At 38.6% G+C, this 19,350-nt stretch overlaps 1 protein-coding gene across 1 annotated transcript in view; it reads right to left on the bottom strand.

Moving 5' to 3' along the window:
• Window positions 1-19,350, bottom strand: part of CHN1 (chimerin 1) — a 106,502-nt gene that overhangs the window by 37,667 nt on the left and 49,485 nt on the right. The window contains exon 6 of the mRNA XM_069861098.1: window positions 14,701-14,989. Coding sequence (XP_069717199.1) covers window positions 14,701-14,989 — 289 coding nt within the window. The remainder of the gene's footprint in view (window positions 1-14,700; window positions 14,990-19,350) is intronic.

Below are 19,350 nucleotides of genomic sequence, written 5' to 3'. Positions count from 1 at the left end.
TTACATTTTTTAATTTTTATTTCTGATAGAAGTGCACGTGATTTTAATATAAGATAATGAACATTTTTACATCTAGAATTTAAAAAGAAGTTTTTTAAAAAATGTTTTAATTAAAACCTTAATCAAATAAATTCAGCCAAAGCATTGCCTTGGTTTAAACTATGGTTGTTAAATTTAAAAAATAAAGACTCTAAACCAAGATTTAAATCATGGAAAAAACGTTGCCCAATATTCCTGCTAGAAATTAACACATAAAAAGCAAATTCACTTGCTACCCTATTGTGTAATACAATTAGCATTATTTGGGAAGGTTTTATGTTCACACTGATGTACTTACCAGAAATACTCTGAAGTAGCATGCTTATAAAAAAGCAGAGATATATTAGGGGAAGCCAACAGAAAAGTTGTTTTTCTGTAGCTTTAGTCCTATAATCTACCAGTCACTGCAGCTGATTCGAATCTAGGTCAGCTGGTTTATTTTGTTCCTAGTGGCATGATGGGTTGTAGATTTGCTCCTGGCAGTTACCAATATGGGTCTTTGGAAATGACAAGTCAAAACTGTGCACTGGCAAAAAACACCCACTGTGACTGCCCCCCCTTTTCAATAACTGATGAGACAAAACCAATTAACAATTCCTCTTCTGGGTAGTAGCACAGAAGCAAGGCACTTTTCAGTGGCAAACACCACATTTCTTTTCTTAGGGAGGGAGCTATTGTGATATATAACCATGGACCTGGCCGTGGCAAAATAAAATAAAAAAAATCTCACAGTACCTGCAGTAGAAAGTTCTGCTTTTGTTTTGGTTCTGGAGGATTTTGCTAACATCAAACAACTTAGCTTTTAGTGAGGTCAGCAAGTGGTCCTCTGCGTCCATGGAAGGAGGGGAGGTAATTCTGGGGATTCCCTTCACACTCCATAGGTATAGGTAGCACCACAGGGGTGTATGTGGGCATGAGAGAATGAACACAGGCAGGGAAGTGGATGTTGCAATCAATAATGCTGGTAAGCTGGGTTTTACAAGCAATAACTACAACTTCATTTATACTGATAAATAATAATATGCTTCCTCATGAGGTCGTGATCTGGGTGGGTGAGAGACGGTGTAGTCCTGCCCCACTCCCAGGGGAGGAATCTTGTTCTGGTTCAGTCCTGAGGTAGCAAAAGCTATAAGGCTGTGCCCCACAGACACCACTGCAGGATGTCCCTGTGTCTCCCGGCTGCCTCTGTTAAAATAACCAACTGCTCCAGGCCTTCCCTTAAAGTCAGAGACTACCAGCCTGCTCGCAAGGGGCAAGATATGACTGCACAACAAAAGCAGTGCTGCTACCAAGCTATGTGACACTGAGTCAGGATGTGCCAATCAAACACCAGGATAAAAGCTACCCAGAAAGCTAAGACATGAGCTCTTTTCATCCCTAACTCTGACTGCATTGAGGAAAGCAGTTTCTCATGACCATGAGTTCAAGCTGAGGTATCAGCCTCAGCAATTCTCTCCTTGCTTTGCAGTAGCTTATTACCACAACCCCTTTCTTTCCTCGGGAAAACAAGCTGCCGTAGAAGGAAGCCAAACCAGCCAGACTTGGGAAGTATGGAAGGGGACCAGGAGCTAGTATAACACAGAAGATACCACCTCCCTAGCTCAGGGGGCTAGCAGCATCACTGTTCCCCAGGCAGAGTGTGCAAGACTGTTCACGAGCACGGAACGGAACACATGAGCATCATGGAACACCAGAATTTGTCTTCAGTAAACCTTCAAATGAAGCCTGTCCTTTACAGCTTTGCTTCCAGTCCTTTCCATCCTTCATAGCTTTGGTTTTTGTCCATCCTACCTTCCTCTTCTCCTATCAGGAGCCTGCACCATGGTGGTGGCAAGCTAAACAGTGAGTTAAAGCAGCTGCCTGTGCCAGGTACTCCTCTCCCAGGGCAAGGCAAAAGCAGAGAGAGTGGAAGGACTACTCAGCATCGTTTTAGTTAAGTATTATGTATGGCTAAATCAGGGCCAGAGAGGTCTGTCTTGCAGCTATGAGACCTATGGAAAGAGGACTTGATGGAGCAAGGAGGTTTGTCTAAGGGATTAACCCTCACACTGGCCAGCAACATGCAAAGGCTGTTCCTCAGCAGCTTCTTCATCTCACCTCTGTTTAAGTCAGCATTTTCTGTTTCAGCTAACATCACATTTTCTTCCCTTCTCTGGTCTGTGGTGCATCTCCTTGCTGCCCTGCAGGGAGTTGTACCATTGCGACCGAGGCATGACTGACGTTTGTTGCAGCAAGGGGTCACTCCAGCAGAAGCCTTGTCTTGATGTGTCAATGCATACTGTATTCCAAAAAGACCTTCAAAGTCGTTTATAAATAACACAAGACAATGTGCTCTATAGGAGTGATAACAGTCAAAATGTAGTGCAAATTGGCAGCTGCATGAATGCCACTCTTTTGGAAAAGAAAGAACAACAAAATGCTTAACCATACTCTTTGCTGAGGAACCTTAGCTGTTCCCTCATAAGGAAACACTGATGGTGGCCAAACCTTATGAAATAAATAATTTACAACACTACTTTAATGATAACCACCTAAAAATGATATTGATAAAAGCTGTTTTTACAATAAGCCTGTATATCTTCTTGTAACTGGAAAGTGGGATAATGACAATCATACAATCCACCAGCTCTTTCTATTACTGTATTTATGAGGGTTTTTTTCATTTATTCCCCATGAAATAGGAGCTTTGGCTATTGGTACAACAGGGGAAAACAGTATAGAAATCTCTTTTTATGTCTTATTAATATTTTTTACCTGATGCGTAATATTCACTTCACATTAATCTTGTCTGGCAGTCTAATGCCTCTAATACTAGCCTTTTTTGTTCTACGCAGTAATTCAATCTAGAATAATTCAATGTATGTTATAATTGAAAACTGCAGCTCATTAATTTCTAAACACTCTTTGTATTTTAGACTACACCTGCTCCTTTGGCACATCCTCTATTTTGAATCCATCCACTTCTTCCTGAATAAGCTATGTTGCTATGATACATGTACTGTCACAATTTCTTTCTTCAACATACTTTCAGTCCATAATCATACTTATTTAGGATAAATAAGATTAAGAGAGATCCTAACCCATCCTTAATTATCGCTTGATTCAACCTTATGAATTAAGGTGAAAACAGTTTTTAACCTAAATGAATACTAAAACTGGGACATGGATGTGCAACATTCTTGCAAAATTTGTAACGGTGAAAACCTGCTTATGGACCACCTCACTGCAGAAAAATTACAAAATGGGATAACCCCCAGTGTCCATTAGCAGTCCTTGCATTCCCTGATTACCAGTTTTCTAGGTGCATGTGTGTCCATGGGCATAGCTGCACCACTGCTGTGAGTCAAGGCCTACATTTATTTTATACAATGCAGTTAGGCAGACTCAGAAAATGAGGTAGGCTGATCATCCTTCAAATGAGTCTCTCATGTACGCTCCCACTACCCTTGCATAAATTTCTATTTCAATCAGCACTGATATGAAACCTGCAATGAATGAAAACAGAGTGGAATTGGCAGTGGAATTGGCAGTGGAATCATACTACGTTCCAAAGACAAAGTATCGGTTATTATCAAATTATCAGTTTATTGCCACCCATAAAATCTTCTAATCCCTGATCACATTCTCAGAAATTACTCACTTTGCATTCTGTTGACCAGTGTTCCAATTTTCTCATTTCTCCTTTTCCACATATGGTTCATCTTTCCTATTTATTCTCTCTTAGTTTCCTAATTAACATTTTAAAATGCCTCTGTCATGAAAATTTTCATGTAAGGGCAGGGACTTCTCATTTCCCTAGAGAAAGCTATAACTGTTAAAAATTCTTACTTGAGTCAGGCACTCAAGAAACCATTGTCTCAAATGGTCAAATCCAGCATCTTTGAAACAAATTTAAATAATGTCTTCATTTGAAAACTGAATCATTTAAAAGTATTCAAAATGAGGCTGGCAATGCAACTCCCTATCATAAATTGCGCCATGCAGATTATTTACCTTTCAGGGGAGAAGCACACGGACAGGTTATACAACTTCTGTTACACAGAAGGAACTTTGGGGTTTTCTATTCTGGACTTCTCTTCCCTCACCTGCCCCCGTAAGTCTGCGTTTCCTTGCACATAATGTTTAGTTGATGACTGTTTTCAGTTGAACTACGCTAGCCCTTGATCCAAATCAGGAACTCATTGACCTGATGTTTGTGGCTTCAGAGGTATGTATGTGATCTTTGGACAGAAGCTCTTCATTTCAGTATTAGGCACATTCAAGCTGAAAGTCTGGGGAGTACAGTTTCATATATATATATATATAAAAAAGTTTGGGGTATAGTTTCATTTCTTAAATTCATTGCCAATGACCAAAATGTTTATCCACACCTGCTTTCTTCTTATTTAGTTACTTTTTTTCATCTCATCTTACAGGACAACTTTTCATTTGTACAGCCACCATCAACTAGCACTTTCAGGGACACTGCTGATAAGATTTCTAACACTGAGGTTGTTTGGATTTTCAACAATAAAAATAGCTCAAGAGAATTGATCCACAAGGCCCCTAAAAAAAACCCCACCAAACTACAGAGTAAGCTCTCAGCATTACCAGCTTGCTGAGCAGTGAGTCTGCCTTATGAACTCCAGCGTGTGACAAGCGTGACTGGCAGCTTCCAAGCACCAGGCTGCAGTGCTGCGACAAATAGTAGCAAGGATTCGGAGGCTGGAGTGAATGAGAAGCTGTCACATAAGAGACTGAACACTTCAAATTCTCTATAAGATAACAACACATGGTACTTAAAGCAATTTTTGTGCATTTGTACTAAAAACATAGTTATTGTAGTCATCAGCCAGTTCACAGAAATGCCTGAATGCAAATGTAATTCACTATCATATTAACTTCAGTAAATGGTTTAGGACTGTTCCGGCAATGTAAAATTATCAGAAACCTTCAACCAATAAACTATTTGATACATGATATAAAACATAGAGCTTTTAACATATCTCACCTTTACATGCAAGATGGAAATTGGGAATACAGCCTACTTCTCACAGTATTTTTCCACTCTTCTCTCAGGAAGGGGAAAAGCTGCTTGCCTTTAAGTGCTAATAATCTAACACATGAATTGGAAATCTTTAAAATAAATTACTAAACCACATATATATATGACTAAGGTATAGCAGAGGACATTAAACTTTGTGATCCTAGCTCTAATGTTCCTTAGGTAAACTGTTTCAAACTGCTTTAGCTCTAAACCAAATGCAATAATAATCCCCACTAAAAAGCAATACAGTAAGTGTATTATAATGTGAATGTCACTATCAGAAACACATCATTGTGCAGTTAATCTTCAAAGTTATATGGATGCAAGGAATACTAGTCCTAAAATGACAAGGATTAGAGCAACAGCTGTTCATCAACCGAGAATCAGACTTTTCAGCATGGTGATTCTTGTTTCCCTAAATATTAGGGCTGCAGGAACAGTGAATGCCAGAAGCAACACTGTTTCTAACTGCTGATGCCAGGCACAAAAAAGGCTAAATATGGAAAAGTTTAATGTTCTAAAAGTTAATGATCAAAGGAAGACTTTGCAAAACTGTCAAGAGTTGCTGTCTTTGCTGGTGACGAGTATGACAGTTTTGAAGTAATAAGAGCGAGCAGTTTATTGAGCTTAGTAACAAAACTGCTCTCCTTACTTTGTTCAAATTCAGAAAACATTCCACTAGAGACTAAGCAAGAGAAATTTTATCTGAAAATATCTTTTTTCTTGTGAAATGTTAAAAGGAAGAAAACAAAGGCTAGAATAAATCAGCTTCTGCGACATTAGCTACAGGATAAATGAGTGTTCTTGTTTTTTCCACAGTCCAATACTTCATTTAGGCACCTCTAACTACTCTTTCTGCTACCACTTTTAAAACAAGCATTTTACTCTTCATGGGTCTTAAGGTTTTGGTAACGACTTATGAATGGACAATTATCAGTGAGGCAGATGTGCTTGTCTGTCAGGGGATTCTCTAACCAAATGGGGGCAACACACCAGACCGCTGCAGCTCCCTGTACTTTCCTTTGTGCAGAAGCCAAATGACATGTATTTCTGCTTGCAAGCATGCAAATAGTGACCAATGTCAAATGCTTTCCCCTCTCCCATCTAAATAAAAAACACCACACCCCTCGCTGCAAATGGTTAGCAGAAAAAGGAACTTCTCTGAATAATTATAGAGGTAAGCAGAGAAAACCCTTGGTAGTTGGACTCTAAGCACAGATTTATGCAGGCTATAGAGTTGCTGAGAGTATAAAATACAAGACACGTCAAGTATTAGTTCACAGCCAGAGTTGCCACTTCCTGCAGCCCTGGCTTTTCCTTGGGACTCCCATGTTCAACTAGTGACCAGACCTGACCCTGCCTAGTTTATGAGATTGGACACAATGGTAGCCCAAGGTGATTATCACCAGCTATAGAGTGTCACGTTATAAAGTCTAAGTGAGGTAAGAAACTTGTAAATAATGAAATTATCCTTTAATAGGGCTCTTAATTCAACAGTCCAGTCTGTTTCCTGTAGAAGCGATTAGTAATAGAAAATAATTAGGAGATGCCAGATGGGAGGAGGAGTTTAAAAAAAAAAAAAAAAAGACCCCAAACTCACACAACTAAGGAAAGAGAACAACAAACCAGGGAGCTGTCAGCTAGTAACCCACTGCAGTCCCTCACTGTCCAGAAAGCTCTTTGCATAAGCAATAAATGATAACCACATGCCTGCTTTAGAGACTGCTCTGCAAGAGACCCACCTTCTTCTTTCTTTGGCCACTGCATGGATTATTCAGTTGTGAGAAGGCATACAAAATCAAGGGAAACCACAGTTTAAAAAAAAAATAAATTCCTTATATATGGCAATGAGACTTTCCCACCTTACATCTAAGCAGCCTTTTTGGAAACCTCAAGTTTAAGTCCCATAGGGAAGGTATGCAGCAGACTCCCACAGTGTGTTAGGACTGAAGCCACAAGAGCTCTCTGCTGCTCACTGGGAGTTGAGCTGGACCTCTGTGATCCTTGTGCTAGCCTATCCCAGTTAAAAAGGAAGGAAACTTCTGCCAGTACACAGAAGCTAAGGTTATATGGTATATTTTGAAGGGCATTAAAATGGAACCAGATCCAAAGCACCAAGCATTAGAAACCCTGGAAAGAACTGGTGGTGAGGGCTTTACACTGACTTAAAACACTGAGAAACACAGGAAAAGAATAACAGCTTATTCATTGCTAATGGTTTTACTTTATCAGTAACAACACAACCTGTATTCTTCAGATTTAATTGCACAGCAACTGTACTGCTTTACAGCCATTTTAACAGTTATGTACACTATTCTTTTCACAAAGGCTCGATCAGGCACAGGGCGTACACTGAGGGTAATTACTCCCCACGCTTTTGTTGAGAGACCAGACTCTCCCTATTACACTTGGCAGCTGCCTGTCTCAGTTTAATTAGACACTGGACTTGCTGAAGACCGTTATCTTTGTTTACACATCTCACATGCCAGATAATAAAAGAGTCCCACTTATATGAAAAAGCATAAAGTAACATGAAAGGTCATGTCAATGAGCACTCAAGTGACTTCTACCCATGAGAAAAAGGCTGAAGCAGGATACTGATCCTCAACTGCACTTACAGAATAGGGAAAACGTCTCTACAGGAGCTGCATCATGACAGGAGCACTGTCCATTTGAAATGCAACCTGCCCTAAGCTGCTCCTCACTGTCTGAAGATCATGGAGCCTTATTTATTTTGAACCTTGTAATATGCAATCAGGCTACCAACACAAGCATGCGACTTTCATTTCACATTAAACCCACACATTATTGTGTCAGCATTAAATCAATGTGCTCTGGAGGCACAGGCGCACACACACAGAGGCAAGCAGGTGAGGTCCTGCAAGGCTAACTAGAATCAGCTGGGATGTCATTTGTAATCCATAGGAAGTAATAGAGCACAGCTGAGCACCAATCAGAGCTGGCACAGAGAGAAGATGAAAGAATTTGGCCTGGAAGAAACAGGAGAGTTACAGGACCATGTTTAGCACTGGAGCTGAGCTACAGGTCCAGTAAGAAACCCTTAAAATACAAATATGGCTTGTTAATTTATCCTTTATAAGCACGAGATACTAACAAGGGAAAAACTAGATATTTTGTCACCTGGGGATTAAATTAAAAAAGTTTATGCTGCATTTGGAAGCTCTGAATCTCTAAAACAAGATCAGTTTATATAATCTTTTTAGTGTATCAATTTTACTGCCACACTGAACATAAATAAGGGCTTAGGTTAGTCCCAGTGATTATGAATAGAAAAAGCACCCTACAGTTTGGAGAAAAGAATTTTCTTTGTGCTCATGTCTGCACACTGGACAGCACATGCAATTAGCTTGCCTTTCTCAGGTCTTAATAAACATACAGTTAAGTTAAAAATGTATATGCTTATAAAAAAAGCATCATAGCCACTTGCAGTCTTAGTTTCAACTGCATGTTCCATATATTCTGGCATATATGGCATTAGATCCCTATCACCATAAATGCTAGTGCACAGAAAAGGAAGATGAAGAAGACAGAGGCTGGGGCAATCTCTGCTAAGTACAATGTTGCCAAGATGCTGGAGCAGCTACCTAAAAAGTCAGCTTGTCTTTCATCTTCCTAGGAACTTCCTTGGAATTGACAAAATTGTCTGTGCTTTGAAATCTCTGCTGAAAGGTGGGCTAAACCCAGAATTAAAACATAAGTTTTTGCCTTCCACAGAGTTATGTTTTATTTATAAATTACATTACAAACTTACAAAGCGATTGTCATGGACCCCCATGCAGGGACTGCAAAGGAGCATTTGTGAGAAGAGTTGACAACCTCCTCAAGTTAAACCATGGGACTCTTCAGTGCCCAGTCTCCGGTGTCTTTAAATGTACTTCAAGGTAAATGTTTATTAATTGTACTTTTAAAAACATTATTGTCTTGTTGCTACCCTTGCTACAGCTATGGCTTGTCTAGAGTTTTATACATTACAAGCCCATCCCTTCTAACAAAATTAAGTTAATTTTTGTAAACGGGAATTATGGAATCATAGAATGGTTTTGGTTGGAAGGGATCTTAAAGGTCATCTAATTCCAACTCCCCTGTGATGGGGGACTACATTGCACTAGATCAGGCTGCCCAAGGCCCCATCCCACCTGGCCTTGAACAGCTCCAGGGATGGGGCAGCCACAGCTTCCCTGTGCCAGGGCCTCACCACTCATGGTGAAGAAATTCCTCCTTATGTCTAGCTTAAATCTGCCCCTCTCCAATTTAAAGCTACTCCCCCTAGTCCTATCGCTACATGCCTTTGTAAAAAGTCCCTCCCCAGCTTTCTTGTAGGCCCCCTTCACCTTCTAGCATGAAAATGTCTTCCTCTCAAAGTGAACTTTCCTCCCTGATAATTAAGAGCATGTCTTTTTAGTTCCTACTGGTCCCAGCATTGGCATTACTAGGCACCAAAGAGTGTTCTTTAAAGAAGTCCTCCACCACAGACCTTGTTAAGAGGGATTATGCTTCTATAACAGCCTACTGTAACTCCCCTGGCTACATTTTCTGATGTCCTTTCACTGAAGATAAAATAAGCTTTGGTGAAGGAGGGTTTAAAGCAAATCTTACTAACAGATTTGACTAAGGGCAAACGTAGAAAAGTAGCAGCATCATTAATGAAAATATCAGTGTCAGTTCAAGGTTGGAAAGTGAGATGGGTCCCTCTGCAAGCACCTGTAAATATGACCCTTAATTTTGTATGTGGAGACTGTTACAAATGTATTAGAAATGTACACAGAGATTGCAATTAACTTTGTGATCTGGATTATCTTCAGAGGCAGGCTTAGAAACAAGTTTCCTACTAAAATGACACAGATTTACATTTCCAGATCTCCTTGCACAGGGTTGCAGACAATCAGCCTTCATCACGATGGAGAAAATAATGGTATCACCACTAAGGTCATTAAAAACAGAAAAAAGAGTTGTTTTGTTAGGTGACAACTACCACAAACTTCTCTTGATTCTTTCTGTCTGTCGGAACTGAACTGAATGTAGTATAGTCTGGAAGGGGTCTTTAAGTGATTTGCAGTCACTGAAGTTTCTTGAAGAAATAGCACTTACCACCTAAGAAAACATGAATAAATATGATTCAGTTTCTATCCTAACATTAACCTCAGCATTTCATTCTGAAAGATGGAACAACACACAACTGATTATTTCATTTTCTCATAAGAAATATTAAATCTTCAATAAATCACTCATACAACTTCTTACATAAATATCTCAAAAGCATGTCAAAATTAAAATAAAAATTGCAGGGCTTTCAAGAAGACTTTAATATATTTATCTAGTTATTTAATAATTTCTGAGAGTTTCCATTTTCATAAGGTATTTATCCAAATCTGCTTGAAGGCCATAATTACCTTAGAGAATGGAGAATATTAGGAGATCCATCAGTACTCAAGGCACGTGAGGAACAGTAAATCTTGTGATACTGGGTATTATTTCCACTTCCACACTAGGCCATACAGACTGAATACACATGGGAATCCACCTTTCAAATGAATCTTAGCCTTCTCTTAACACACAGACCACGATGGCTGCACAATTGAGTTCTGAACAATTTACAGACTGTTTTGAGAACCAGCATTACTTTTTTAGCACTATTCAGGGCATTCAAGCATGACAATCATTCTCCTGTTTCCAACGTCCAGTCCTTCAGTTATCTCTGACTATTTATTATTTGTTTCATAGGTTATGAAAATTTTAATTTTAACTTTTGATATATATGGTGAACAGTCAAATTCCTTCTCATAATCAGTGAAGAGCATGCTATGCAGTAGATTATATTCTCATGCTCTTCCTATTAAAAACTGCATCTTAAATCATATCACAATATAGTCTGATGCAGGACTCAAGAATATTGTGATTTATGTCTTACAATCCTCATCTAACGATTGCATAAGTTTTGTCTTTTCATCTTTTATGGTCTTTAAATCCTTCTCCTTTACTAAGGCTCATTTTTAATGTATTACATATGACAAACCCACACTGAATTCTTCTGCTATAAAGTAATTGCTGAAAAGGCTGGGGAACAAATGAAGTATCATTAGTGCATGCTGGAAGGCATCTAATAGAAATCTGTGGCATTCCCTGCTACTGCTCCACACTAAATTCAAGGCTAGGTTAAATGCTTTTTAATGTTTAATTCTCCAGTTGAGGGGTGTTCTTTAGTTGCCCAATTTCCTACACTTGATGTTGTGGCTGAAAGCAAAACTACATTCCCACCAGCTATTCCCAGTCAGAGCCTGTGCTTCTTTCCTTACCTTCTTCTGAGGGATTTATCTTTCAGATATCACCCACACAGGACTGGGCAGCAGTCACAGGCACAAACTTTAGATTCGGATCTGAGCAGCCTCAAAGTCTGCAAATCTGGGAATGTATTTTGGCTTAAGATGATCAATGTTAAAGACCCAGACTTCTTCCTCTTTTTATGGAGCACGCAGCATAGGAAGAAACTGTGTAGCTACAGTATAAAACTGATAAAGACGCATTGTACCCTCACCAAGGGGCTAATGGGCCAATCTTGTAGCACACAGATTCTGCTAGTTGGCTCATATGACAATTTTTTTTTCTTGTTGGATTTTGGTCAATTTTCTTTGTCACAATTGTCAGCATCGATTCAGTGATACTCTCCTTATATTGGAAAACAGGAATCTGCAATCCTCACCACCAAAGTAAAGGAAAAAGTACTTGACCTATCAATAGACGTCCTATAAGAAAGCTTGTTAATATCATGGTTAAATGATCCATAATAAGGTAAGTACTATATTACTATTAATAAAAATTTTCAAGCAAGTAAGAAGCAAAAGCCTGCACAAAAAGGGTAAAATGAACTTCTGAGCAATTTTGTAGAGGCTGTGTATACTTTTCTTATTTCATTATTATTATTTTACCAAAGACAGCTTAGAAACTAGCAGGGAGCATGAGTCTTTTGTTTAAGTGGAGATGTAATCTCTTCTGTGTTCCTCACTGTTAGCATGTTCCTTTCATTCAGTACTCATGCTTTCAATGCAATTTTTTTGTCAAACAAGTATATACCTCTTTATTTCAATGGTTTTTTTTAATAAAACTAACCACCAGATGTGATTCAGTCACCTGCCTGTGCAGTCCTCCAGTCAGTCAGTTACGTTCACCCCACTGAACCTTGAACAGCTCTCTCAGACAGTCAAGGTGACAGCTTTAGTGGATGCGCAAATAGTCGAGTACCCCAGATGGTTATGTGAGACACTTGGGAAAGCCCTCCGAGGCCTCATCTCCTTACCACTCCTATGTTTCATACAGCCAGCACCCCTGCCATGAGACATTCAGCAAGGCTGCAATCATATCTCTCGCATTTCCTATGCTCCCTTCCTGCTCAGAGGAGGCAGAAATGTTTTGACAAGCCTTAGCTGGACAATGGGGCTTGTTCCAAATGCTGATGTTGCTACTAGGATCAGGTGTTAGTCATGGGGTTGAACGCCTTAGTCCCCTTGGAGATTTGCTGAGTGAAGTGACACTCAGGATTGTGTCATCTTCCAGCAAAGGCCTTGGGATGTGTAAAAGCAGCAAAGACATCACCTCTGCGCCACTCCACAATAAGAAGATCACATCATGCCTTCCCCTCGCAGCCATGGGTGGTAATCCCAACTGGATAATGACTTGAAAATTAAACCAAAATTCCCACATTTAACTGTATTGTGATGTCTGTGTGCCTCCTTGTATCCACATCCACATAGATCCAAGACAAATAAAGATAAAAGACTCAAAAGCTGGGCTTCAGGCCAGTAAACAGCACTACTGTTGAACCATGTTACAGATGAAGCCACTTGAGTTGCTTATAACTTAAGATAAATGGAGTGGGAAGTTTGAATTACATGACTAACCTCTCTAAAAGTTTTTCACCTAAAATTTCCATCTGTGAGAAATATTTAATAGTTCTTGAGCTATTAATGAAAAACGTTTCAAAACAATAGGCTTATCTTGATTATGAGTCTGACATAACACCATGTAATCTACAGAACAAACATTATTCTTCAATAATAATCACTGAAACCTGTTTACTATGAAAACTTTTTCATCAGTCTAAAAAATGTTGTGACAGGGTTCTCTTGCCACTTTAAAGTAGCTAACTGCAAGAAGAGTTAATTTTACCAAAGAAACCCAAAGCGGTGACTTCCAAAACTCTTACAGAGGATTTATAACCAGGCTTTGCATTATAATGAATTCTATGATAACATGCAAAAAAATCCTTTTGAATCAGCCTGCAGCAAGTCAGTGGCTGTCAGGAACTGTAACTGATAACTAACCCCTCTACTACTGATGCCTAACAGGCAAGAAATTGGATATTTAATGTGGTAAGCTAGCATCAATATCCCCACTGCTACTTCTTTTGTCAAAATAATCTGATAACAGTGAAGCAAAGTTCTGCAAAATCAGTGCAGGATGACAAACTCATCTGGAGAAGGATCCGAAGGACCAAAACTATGAGCCTTCTCTCTCTGTGGACTCCATATGGAGTTTCACTATAATAATCATGTATATTAGAAATTGTCAGTGAGATCTCTCCTCCACCTCATAAAAAACTGAAATCGCAGACATAATTCTAACTGGAAAAGCAAACAGATGATCCCAAGTAAGGTTAGCATTTTTTTTCTGAGCACTATAAACATATTAGATATTCAACATCATTCTGAAGTTTCTGAAAGAAGAGAGCATATCAGACTATTACACATGCATTAACACCTACACATACATAAAAAATACACTTTAAAATGACTTTCATATGTCAGCTTTTCAATAAACAAAACGTTTAATTTAACACAACAGAACTTACATTATGTTTTCTTTTTAAGTTTAGTCTCTGTCACACAAATGAAGTTTCAGGCAACTGCTTTGTCTGCCCAATACATTCCCAACCTACTTTAATATTTCTGTTTTCTCTAGTTCTAAGATATCTTTGTTATTCAATTTTCTTTTATAATCCAGGATGCAGTTAGTTCTCAGCTGATACTGCAACTCTCTGAAGAGAGCAATCCTTCTTCATAAGTCTGACTGAGGCCAAAAATAGCTCTGTCAGCTTCTGACAAGCTGAACATAGCCAAGTGAAATGTTTTAACATTTTATCATCTTAATGAACAGGCTTATTTATAATGTGGCCGACTTTACTGTCATTGTAAGCAGACTGCTGAATAGATTATGAAATGCATTTGTTTGGGGAATGCTCAGTATATAAAGAATTATAAATTTTTTACCAAAGGGCAGTTGTCTTAGACACTGTAAACAATTTTAGAGATGAAATTATCTTAGCCCATTTGAAATAAAGGAGTATCTTAACAGTAACATCACTAACTGAAAATACCAAAAGAAAGGTGCATCACAATGATAAATAACTAACCTCAAAATCATCAAAATTTGAAATATACAAAAATTACCATTAAAAAAAATCCCATAACCAGTTTAAGTATTACCATTAATGCAATACTGGAAATAAATATGTAGACTAAATATCTGCAGATACCTTTCACACTTTATAGTAGAGGGGGAGGGTTAAAAGTGCAAAATAAGAAGTCTAACAGAAAAAAGAGTGTGGGTTAACAATTGCTTACCCTTTTTTCTGCTACCTCATCCTCTCCTGTAGACTCTCTGCCATCATGTTCATCTCTCAGGGTTGGCATATGTTTTTTGTGTGCTGGCTCTCTGTTTAAAGTTGTATATCCTATATGTTCATAAATTGGATTTATTGTCATCTTGGCAATGTATTCAGCTGCCTTCGTTTCAATATAAAGAGTAATCAATCCATCTGTCACCAGGTCATGGATGGACTCAAAACGTTTCTCCCCAACAAAGTGTTTTCCATCGTAGTAGAGTCTGAAGTTTCTGGTTTGACTTCCAAATCTGCCTCAATGAAATGGGAAAGGTTTTTTTTTAAGAACAGTAAGCAGAATAAAGAAGAGTAAGCAAGTCTTTGCAAACAATAAAAAACACTTTATGACTTAAAGCTCTGACTATGCTCTGTGTCTGGTCCAGACAAGAATGAAAATCTCAACTACTACGTAGCACAGATAGGAAGGAGAGATCAACAATAACTGCAGATAGATAGCCAAAACAATGACTGTCCCAGAAGGAGCTGTTTGTTCTCTTATTCTTTTACCTCCTCCCCCCATTATCCCACAGAAAAACTTAAAATTACTTCACACTCTTTGTGGCTTTTTTTAGTACTTTACTACTGAAGTGCTGTAGTCAATTTTCTTGGCTCTGATACGAAGAGTTCTCATAATAGAGTCCTCTATTACAGTTGATCAATACAGAGTTTTGATGCCGTTTTGGACCTCTGTGCCCCTGCTTGCTTGCAGGAAGAGGCCATTCAGGGTTCAGCTGAGATTCAGTGCCAACACTTACACTGATGCAGAACTGCTGCCAGAACTGGAGCAGCACAGGACAAAATGGCACAAGGGCAAGCATTCTTTATTCCTGGCCAAAGGCCAAGGACTAACTCTTCAAGCTTTGTACAAAAGTCCTTCTGTGTTATGCTGGTTAAGTCCTGAGCTTCAAGCAAATCTTTGTAATATACAGGATATATAATGCGTAAGCTGTCTGATGCTAGCAATTCTGCAGTTGGAATGGAATAGGATTTTGATACTGCCTCTTAGCAACCCTAAGACTGCCCATTTTACTTGAATACTAGCATATTTTCAAAACCCATACTTTGGATCTGAAACAATTTTCTGCCTGAAAGCAATCTAATCATGTGAAAACACACCAGTGTGTGCACTTGGCAACAACCAATGCATCTCCTGCAGAGAAGACGGAGGCAAGAAGCTGCTTTCACAGCTCACTCCAGTGTTATTCTTTGGTTGGACAGCAGCAAGGGTGGCTGCTCAGGGCTCCCTTGTGAGGTTAGATCTGTCAAATAAATATTAAAAACTGAATTTGAAAAGATTTATTGCTTTCATTTTACAATCAAATGCTTCATAGGAGATGTTAAGGAATAAAGTAAACACTGGTGCTTTCCTGAAGTGGCTCCTTCTCAATGAGGCCTTGCCAAACAGGGGAAAGCATAATTTTAGACCCTGCCTAAGGTGAAATATTGCACTTGTCTTGCAATTACAGGCAAAACCACTTGTTCAGTGATGATTTTTTTTCCTCATGTTCTGAATCAAAATGCCAAACTTTTTCATCCTCCCATCCACCCTATCAACAATCTGACAACAATGGTAACTTCAGGAGCTGCTATTTTACACAACACTCAAATGTGAGGGGGCACAGGGGAGTCCGCATCCTGCTCAGTAAGAAAAGAGGATATGATGTGTAGGAACTACTCGGGCATTTTTCTGGAACTGATTTGGTACTTCTGCACACATTTTTATGCCATACAAACTATAAGTTCACTGAATCAAACAGACAACCAAGAAATTACAAAATGACAGAAAGAAATAAATTTTTACTGAACGTTAATTTCATTACAAGATGCAATTCTGAGTGAATACATGTCATTCAGAAAGTAGAAAGATAATGTCCTAAATTACAGCAGAACAGGTAGGAACATGTTCAGGCTCATTTTTCAAAGCATCTTTCTACTAAGTGTAGTGTGTGGCAAACAAGCTTTGACCATGAGACCTATTCCTTGCATACCCTCCACTGCCAGAGCAGGCAACTTGAGCCAAGAGCGCTCAGCACTTCACAGTGCCAAACTGAGCGACCTTCACTGTCTTTTGCTCAAGACAGTGGGAATAATGCACATGAAGCACATACAAGCAATATGATGTTAAAATTTGACAGAACCAAAAACATTTGAAGGTGAAGAATAATGGGCCTTACGTGACAAAATGCATTAGATTTACTTTTTTAAGAGATGTAGCAGGTGAACTGCTGCTCTAATCAGTAACATATGCTTTGACAGTACTTATAGCAGAGTTTTAAACAAGCTGAAGGTCACTTACTGCTCTTAGCCTTCTAGAAGAGAAAGTATTACACTAATCTTATCAAGATAAGGCACAGAAAAGCTTCTCAAGGCCTAATACTAAGCACACATGGTGTCTTGATTTTAGGAACATCCTTCATAGTCTAAAATAAAGTTCAAAAGAACAAGACAACCAAATGCAGAGAACAAACAAAAGTTCTTGAAGGATTCACCCTCTTCCCATCAGGGTCAGTAGGTGCAGGTCTCTATGTTGTACTGAGCAGCCCTAAGCAGCACTTCTGTTCAAACTGCTGAGCATCAAGCATGTCTTTGAGAGATACTATACGGAATAGGATTCCCAAAAGTACATAATCTTTATTCCACTAGGCCCAATCCACATTTTATCATGAGTATCTCATAGGTGACATTCCCCAGTTTTAATTCTTTAACAGTATCCCATGCCTAAATTCATCTCTCTCCTAAATCCCACAAACAGACTGAAACTTCCTCCTGTATAGGTCTAGGGAAATGCACCTTAATTTCTTTTGGTATGTGTGATCTTCTAAAGGTCCATTCAGTTTTCTCAGTTTAAAATATATTAGGATAAATGAACAATTACCACTTAAAGAAAGGTATCTAGATAAATAAATTACTCCACATCACTGTCATAATCACCTGGAAAAGCTGCTTTGCATATCAGCTGCAAGAGGTGAAAATTGAATGGTTTGCCTGTATTTCATTTGCCATGTGTTCCACATCAAACTTTTTCCTCTACATTAATTTCTTACTGGATACATTACACTGTGGGAAAACGTATTGTTTTTCAAATTGAATCCTATTAGCAATAAGTAGGAAACAAAAAGCCACAAAACCTCAAAAAATCAATGAAACACCTATCGAAGACTATCATCAATAATGTGTCTCAGAATTCTGTTTTATTTCTTTCAAATTCATTTGCATTTCTTTCTGACCACACAAAGATACTGTTTTGATCAAATTATAATGTAAATGCAAACATACATGTCCAAGTGCAAATGACCAATTAAAATATAATCTTTAGTTCCTTCAGTCTTACTTAAAACTATAGTTTTAATTTTTCCCTTAGCAAGAATATTTCCTTATATTTACTTTCTGTAACATTACTGCAGCCTGGTTAATTCTACGTCACCGTGGCAACTAAGCAGAGCCAGGATTTGATATTTCAACTTCCTGATGGTCTCTTCCTAATGGCAAGCACTAGTACCAGCTGCTTTTTGTTTAAGAAATAGAAAGCAGGACACAGATAATGTATGTTCTCTTCTGGTCGAAACAGGGGAACATTAGATGTTTTTCCAAGAAAAAGAAATAGACCTCTGACATGTCAAACAGTCTCATTGTGTCCATTGTGCATTTGTTTGCAAGCAGCAGGACTACAGATAAAAGACTTTTTATTCCAAATTGTCTGAAAAGCAATCACTCTGTCTAGTCCCTTTGGTTACCAGTGGGGCAGAGTGGATAACAACGTGGGAAAACGGATTAAATGGTAGAGCAAATGTGGCTTGTAATAAAGGACTAAGGAGTTGAATTAGGTATCGTAGTCTGAGAGAGACAGACTTCAGACTCGGCCACCTACTCTGTATGCAGCATTCACTGATGAAACAAAAGGAAGAAGTAAAGTACTGAGAACCCATCCACAGTTTCTTACCATCTACAAAGATGGAGTTTACAGTCCACATACAGAATTGTACGGTAGCTATTCACCTCTTTCACACTATTTCACTATTTTATAATGAGAAGAGTATCTAGACAAAGGCATTATTTTAAATGTGTAGCTGCAACTAAACTGCCAAATTAACGCCTCTTGGGGCTACTCATGCCCTCATTAGTTTAATGCATTTTCATACATTCAGTTGGGAAATCTTAAGTTCTCTATGTGCACCGGAAGGTCACTTGGACTTAATCTTCCCCTGGAGAAGAAGTGTCTTAAAGTGCTTTTTGGTCAGAAGGTAGAAGTCTCACTTAAAACTAGGTGCCAGAATTTCAGCTCTAACTCCTAAAAACTTTCTATGAACAGTTAAGATTTGAGTCTTGACACTCCATAAAAAGCCACAGACATATATGCAATCATGCAGTCAGGAATGTCTCCTAATCATGCTGTGTTCACGTGAAAGAAAACAAATTATTCCACAGATCCTCTTTTGGCCCATTTCAAAAAAACACAAGTCTTGCATGCAGCCAAAACCTCTTCCACACATTTATACCTGAAGGTCTCCAGCTCCTGAGAGCAGCTAATTTAGGTTTGAGGGGGTTTTTTTTGTTATCTATTGGCATATATATATGAGGACACACACACACACATATATGTTGACAACATATA

This window comes from Phaenicophaeus curvirostris, chromosome 7 (assembly GCF_032191515.1).
Source record: "Phaenicophaeus curvirostris isolate KB17595 chromosome 7, BPBGC_Pcur_1.0, whole genome shotgun sequence".
Taxonomy (NCBI): Eukaryota; Metazoa; Chordata; class Aves; order Cuculiformes; family Cuculidae; genus Phaenicophaeus; species Phaenicophaeus curvirostris.
Note: the sequence above shows the minus strand (reverse complement) of the source record. Positions and strands in the feature narration are given on the sequence as shown.